This window comes from Myotis yumanensis, unplaced genomic scaffold (genome assembly GCF_028538775.1).
Source record: "Myotis yumanensis isolate MYYU_CA2020_CCGP unplaced genomic scaffold, mMyoYum1.0.hap1 SCAF_430, whole genome shotgun sequence".
Classification (NCBI taxonomy): domain Eukaryota; kingdom Metazoa; phylum Chordata; class Mammalia; order Chiroptera; family Vespertilionidae; genus Myotis; species Myotis yumanensis.
In genome coordinates, this window is record NW_027224181.1 from 1 (window position 1) to 6,857 (window position 6,857).

The window sequence follows — 6,857 nt, forward strand, 5'->3', positions numbered from 1 at the left end:
GACTAAGTAATTTTATCTTCCTCACCTCACCTCCAACCCTCCCCTAGGTGAAAGATGAGAAAAATATCCAGGAGGTGTTTGACCTGAGTGACTATGAGAAGTGTGAAGAGCTCCGGAAATCCAAGAGCAGGAGCAAGAAGAATCATAGCAAGTTCACTCTTGCCCACTCCAAACAGCCCGGTAACACGGTATGTTCTGCCTGCACCACGGCCATAGGAACACTGACCAGGTCAGGGTTCCCACACCTTTGACGCATTACAACCCTGCCCTCAACTCTGGCCCAGGGCCAAGAATCGCATCTTGGATGAGGTCAGGGCCCTGGGGGGGGGGGGGGGGGGGGGGAGGCGGGGGGAGAACACCTGTCCCCTCCAGGATCTCTCCCTCAGCCTCCTGGCTCAGAAGCCCTGGATTACTGCTCTCCTGCCAGCTTTTATTATTTAACCTGAGAATATTATGGCCATTCCCTGCCCTCCAGGCAAGCCAGCCTTCAGACAAAGGTCATTTCTTTCTCTCTCTGCCTCCTCCTCTCCCTTGCATACGCACGTATGCGGGCACACACGCACGTTGCTTGGGAGAAAATCACTTTTCCCTGTATCCTGATACGTGGTTGAATTTCTGAATCTAATGTCTCCTGGCTGAGGGAAGCCATTCCTATCACATTCTGTTTCTTCAAACAGTTAAAAACCTTCGTTTTAGCACTGTCCTTTAGCAAACCTCCTCGAATTATTTCCACATTAATATCCAAGACCCTTCTCAGCTCTTCTTTGGTCCTTTCTAGAACAGCTTGCAAGCTGTGGCATTTTGCAGGGATAGAGGCTGGTTTCTTTAAGTTACGGATGACTCTGAAGCAGACTCTCTCTCCTTCCAGGAGTTGGGTCTCAGAGAATGAGACTATAATTTCTTCTTTCTTCACTGTCAAGGTGAGACACCACCTCTAAAACCCTCGCTGAAACAAGAATCTTCCCTCACAGGCACCCAACCTGATCTTCCTGGCAGTGAGTCCAGAAGAGAAGGAATCATGGATCAATGCCCTCAACGCTGCGATCACCCGGGCCAAGAACCGAATCTTGGACGAGGTCAGGGGCTCATTGTGGGGAGAGGGGCGCTGGCAGGGGGAGCTGCTGGGGCTCACGAAAGAGGGAAGGTTATGGCGACCCCCGTTTACTTGCTCCCTCACCAGCTCCCTTTAGAAAACCCTTTTTCTACCCTCTAAGTCAGGGGTCCTCAAACTATTTAAACAGGGGGCAAGTTCACTGTCCCTCAGACCGTTGGAGGGCCGGACTATAGTTTAAAAAAAAACTATGAACAAATTCCTATGCACACTGCACACATCTTATTTTGAAGTAAAAAAACAAAACGGGAACAAATACAGTATTTGTATTTGCATGTGGCCCGCGGGCCGTAGCTTGAGGACCCCTGCTCTAAGTCTTTTAGCTAATTCCCCCTCCCCTGCTCTGTGAGGCCGGGGCCAGCCTCGGGCTGGCTTGAGGAGCCCCTTCCTATCCAGTAAACCTTGCCCTTAGATCTGCTCAGAAGCAGTTCATGGGTAGGTCTGTTTCCAAGCCCAGGCATGTTTAGGCTGCAGGGGGTGCGGGGTTGGGACAGATTCTCTGAAGAGCAGTCATAGCCTCACAGTGCTTCTCTTCAGGTCACGGTTGAAGAGGACAGCTATCTCGCCCACCCCACTCGAGACAGGGCAAAAATCCAACACTCCCGCCGCCCGCCGACTCGGGGACACCTCATGGCCGTGGTATGTCAGACGTAGAAAGGAGATTGCCCAAGGGCCAATTCCGCGTCAGTCCATCTTAGCTAGGGCCGTATCTCAGAGATCCCACCGGAGGCATTTGTGATACCAAGGTCAAAGGTTGGGCAGTCCCTCTACCCCACCCCCCTGCCTGACTCCTCCAGTTCAAAATATTTGTTCAGCACCTACTATGAGTTCTAAGTCCTTGTCCTCAATAAATTCATCATCCTCTGGGGGAAAGTGACAAAGGCAGTATAAGCGACTATCTGGTGGCCAGCTGTCCTGACAGGTAACAGCGTTAGGTCCCGCAGGCTCAGAGGAGGAAGGATCACAGTAACAACAACCGCGCCCCCCCCTCCCCCCCCCCCCCCCCCACCCCGCCAGTAACATACAAAGTGGCGCTTCTCTCTGCGTCCAGGAGGAGGGGCAGTCAGGTAGGAGGAACGCAGGCTAGGCTCTGGAGTCAGGCAGACCCGGGTGGGAACCCAGCTTTGCAAATCAGCTCACTCTCTGGTTCCCGGAAGCTGCGTGTCTCCCCACGTAAAGTGGGGCAGTAATCGCCTGCCGTGAGGGGCTGCTGTGTGGGAAACCACGTTTGCACCCACGCAGCTGAGGCACTGAATACCCTTAGCACTTCTTTCTCAGTTAGAGAATTCTAGAAACAGGAGGACACGTTCGGGTGGAAGGCAAGGGGTTCTGAGTTCCCAGTAGCAGAGGGGCTGGGGTGTGGCTCCCAGGAGGAGGTCCTGTGCTGTGTGGGGCGTCCTGTGAGCGTCGGACCCAACGCGCTGCCTGGAGTCCACGATACAGAGGAGAACGACACTCTGCAGGAAGCTCTTGGCACAGTGGGGAACATGGGAAACAAGCGTGAGAAACCACTTTTCACCACAGAAAAGTAAAAGGACGGAGTCCAGCTCAGTGTCAAAGGAATAAAAGTAGCAGCCAGAGGGCTCAGCCGGGAGGGAGGGCCTCTCATGGGGAGGCTGCTGCGGAGGAGAGCGAGCACAGCTTGCATCTCTCGGGCAGCCGCTCCTGCCATGCCCACGGACGATGGCTTACCCCTCCCTCCCTGCCTCTCCCTCTCCAGGCTTCGACCTCTACCTCAGATGGGATGCTGACCTTGGACCTGATCCAGGAGGAAGACCCCTCCCCTGAGGAACCAACCTCTTGTGCTGAGAGCTTTCGGGTCGACCTGGACAAGTCGGTGGCCCAGCTCGCAGGCAGCCGGCGAAGAGCGGACTCAGACCGGATCCCGCCCTCCTCCGACCGGGCCGGCGGCCCCCCTCGACCTTGGGAAAAGCCAGGCAAGGGGGCCACCTACACCCCCCAGGCACCTAAGAAGTTGACCCCCACAGAGAAAGGCCGCTGTGCCTCCTTGGAGGAGATCCTGTCTCAGCGGGACGCAGCCCCAGCCTGCACCCTCCAGCTGCGGGCCGAGGAGCCCCCACCCCTCGCCCCCCCACACCCGGGGCAGCTGTCCCGGATCCAGGACCTGGTAGCAAGGAAACTGGAGAAGACTCAGGAGCTGCTGGCAGAGGTTCAGGGACTGGGAGACGGGAAGCGAAAGGCCAAGGACCCACCTCGGTCTCCTCCCGATTCTGAGTCCGAGCAGCTGCTGCTGAAGACGGAGCGGCTGCTGGGAGAGGCGTCTTCGAACTGGAGCCAGGCGAAGCGGGTGCTGCAGGAGGTCAGGGAGCTGAGGGACCTCTACAGACAGATGGACCTGCAGACCCCCGACGCCCACCTCAGACAGACTGCCCAGCACAGCCAGTACCGGAAGAGCCTCATGTGAAGGAAGGGGACAGGGTCTGGAACTTGGGAGGGTGGGGGCACAGACTCTGATCTCCAAGTGTTGCAGGATAAAGCTTTTTTATTTACCTCAGTTAAAAAAAGAAAACAAAAACACAATCAAACTTGTTGCTCTTGCTGATGCCCGACCCTCCTGCAGCCCTCCCTTCCCAACCCCCTTCCCTTCCGTACCCCCTCTCAGGTTTGAGGAGGGGGTGACCCCTGTGGCAGCATTAGGAAGCTTTGCCCAGATGAAGAGAGAGAGGGTAGCAAAGGCGCAGTCTGACCCTTTCACACACGCCACCCCTGAGACAGTGGGGAATATGCTCCCAAGGTCACATACAGGCTTTAAGTTGGAGGGCGGGTCCCAAGTTTTCAATCTGAGGGTGAAATTTTAGCTGCCCAGCCCTAGCTCCAGGGATGTGGAAGCCAGAGCCACCGGTCCACGCACAGAGAAGTGAAACTTATCCCGGGCCCGAGAGGATCGGGGGATTAAAATCCTCCCTGTCGGACACTGGCTTCTCACTCCCAGCGAGCCCCGGCTGAGACTGAGCTGCCTGCCTGCCTCTCCCACAACCCTTCCCAACACCGATTCAGAGATACAGTGGGTGGTGGGATGGGTTTGGTCATTTGACTAGAGCAGCGGTTCTCAACCTGTGGGTTGCGACCCCTTTGGCGGTCGAACGACCCTTTCACAGGGGTCGCCTAAGACCATCCTGCATATCAGATATTTACATGACGATTCATAACAGTAGCAACATTACAGTTATGAAGTAGCAACGAAAATAATTTTATGGTTGGGTCACAACATGAGGAACTGTATTTAAAGGGCCAGAAGGTTGAGAACCACTGGACTAGAGGGTCCTAGCACAGAGGAACCAGGGACAGCTGACCTCAATCGAAGAGCCAAACTAAGAATGAAACTGATTTGTGATGCAAGCTAGGTTGGATGAAGGGGAAAACCGAACATGTGCCCAGGTTCCTCTTTTGGCCACGCTAGGTTTCCTGTAGCCTCCCCCTCCTTCCTTAAACCTCCTGCCCGACACTCATCAAGCCCCAACTTAAGAAAAACAACTCAATGCTCACACCTCCCGGCTAGTTCCCTCGCATGCTGGCCTAAGGCAGGTCCTCCACAACTCGTTTCACTTTGTTTGCTTCTTTTCTCTGAAGTTTCTCGGATCAGGTTTAGTAATGAGTTTAGGTCCAGAGGAGGATTGTGAAGGCGAGCTATGAGCGATTTTTGGAAAGAAGGACAGAGCCTCATGGACCAAGTAAATGAGGGGTTGAAAGGCATTTGATCTGCTTCCCTAGATCTCACAAGAGCCAAGATGGAGAGCTTCACTAGGGGTGGGAGGGGAGAAGGGGGCGAAAATGGGGACAATGGCTGGTAGATCCTGGCTATGAGGCTGCCCGATGCGACTGACATTCAGGAAGATAAGGTAGGAGGGAAAGAAGGTAAGGCCTTTGAATGAAACACAGACCCTTCGATTCCCGTTCTGCTCGGGAATTATCACTCCCACAACCCGTGTAAGCAAGATGGGGAGTCTCTAGGAAGAGAGTTCTGCTTTTAGTCCCTGCCGCTCACAGTCATGATTTCCCTGGCTCTGCCCTGTGGTTTTCTACACTAGTCTCTTCCCTGGGAACATATGCCTACAGTAGGGAGGAGTGCAGCAGAGTGCCACCTACAAGCCATCCCCAGTGTCTCCCGGGGCAGCAGGTGAGGGAATCTGGGTCTCCAGACTTTGTCCTCCAAGCAGGCGTCACTCTCCTAAACTCTAAGCATGGACAGCAGGCCCTTGTCACAAATATTGGACATCTAGGTTAAAATACTTTTGCCCTGACTGGCATGCTCAGTGGTTAGGGCACCTGCCACCAAAGGGTTGCAAGTTCAATTCTCCATCAAGGGCATGTACCTGGGTTGCAGGTTCAATCCCCAGCACCAGTTGGGGTGGGTGCAGGAGGCAACCGATAGATGTGCCCCACGTTGATGTTCCTCTATCCCTCCCTCCCTCCCTCCCTCCCTCCCTCCCTCCCACACTCTCTCAAAATCAATGGAAAAAATACCCTCAGGTAAGGATTAACAACAACGAAAAAGATACTTTCTTTATATAAGTCTCCATCTTTGTATGAATTTTATTTCCCCTCTTTCCTCCTTTGTCGCTCCCACATAATGAAGAAAAAGACGTAAGCAAGAATGGCATGTATATCCCAACATGTCAATTATCTGTGGCTCCCAAGGGAGCTAGAGGATGGAGGAGACACTGGAAAGAAGAATGGCAGGTGAGGGGAAGCAGAAAAGAAAGACTGGGGACCCCGGGCCGCCAAGAGCTGGGCACTGAGCTCCTGGGGTCTTCAGGCACCAGAACCAGGTCACAAGGTGGCAAAGTGAGCCCCATTTTGGAGCCAAACAGATGTGGGTTCAAATTCTGACTTTAGTTATGAGGCTCTGGGCAGGGCGCAAGCTTTCTGAGAGTCAGTGTTCTCATCTGCAAACGGAGAGGTATTGTTGGATGGTAAAGACAACCGATGGGAAATGCCTGGCCGTTGAGAGATGGCCTCTGGCACTCGGTAAGGGGCAGCTGTGGCTGCGGCAGCTGCTGCTATCGGGGTGACTCAGTGGGCTACGAAGAGCAGCTCAGGTGGCGGGAGTAGACTGGAATGCGGCCTAGGGCAGGGGTTAATCACTGTCACTTTGTTCTAGTCCGGGAACTGATCCAGTCCACAGGCTCTGCCCAGAGCCCCCCCTTCTTCAAGGCGAGAGAGTGCCAGGAACTGTGCTGAAGGCCAGAGGCAGAAAGAATTTCAGGGCTGAGCACAAAGCCAAGCTTCCCGCTAGAAAAATAGCTTCAGGTGTACCCTGATGGTGGTGCTGCCATGACTTCTGTTAACAAGGAGAGAGCATGGGCACTCTGACTGGGGACGATAATGCTGTCACTCTAGGCCCCCCACACCCCCCCACACACACACACCCAGCACCTCTCCTTCCTCACTCCAATGTCTTTGCCTGCAGTGGTTTCCTTACTTCCTCCTGTCACCATATTCTGGGGTAAATGGGTAGATGGAGTGGGGGCGGGGATGTGGGCAACTTGCTTACTACACAGTTGCCAGCAGACATTTTTCAGGATGAATATTTATTCTTTCTCCCACCACCCCCCTTCCTCCCAACAACTTTGTTACCCTCTATTCTTACAGTTGAACTGGAAAAGGGAAAACCTTTGGGGAGGCCCTAGGATGGGGCGATGAGGAAATCCAGGACACAGAGTTCAAGCGGGGTGAGGGGTAGAGACAGGTAAAGAACTGCATGCCATTTCAGATTGCAGTGGCA

General features: G+C 54.1%; 1 protein-coding gene across 1 annotated transcript; it reads left to right on the forward strand.

Moving 5' to 3' along the window:
* Positions 1 to 1,661: 1,661 nt before the first annotated feature.
* LOC139001343 (pleckstrin homology domain-containing family O member 1-like) lies at positions 1,662 to 3,657 on the forward strand. The gene is made up of 2 exons (XM_070403022.1): positions 1,662 to 1,750; positions 2,832 to 3,657. The coding sequence occupies exons 1-2, from the start codon at positions 1,742 to 1,744 to the stop codon at positions 3,534 to 3,536; spliced, it is 714 nt and encodes a 237-aa protein (XP_070259123.1). The 5' UTR covers positions 1,662 to 1,741; the 3' UTR covers positions 3,537 to 3,657.
* Positions 3,658 to 6,857: the final 3,200 nt, after the last annotated feature.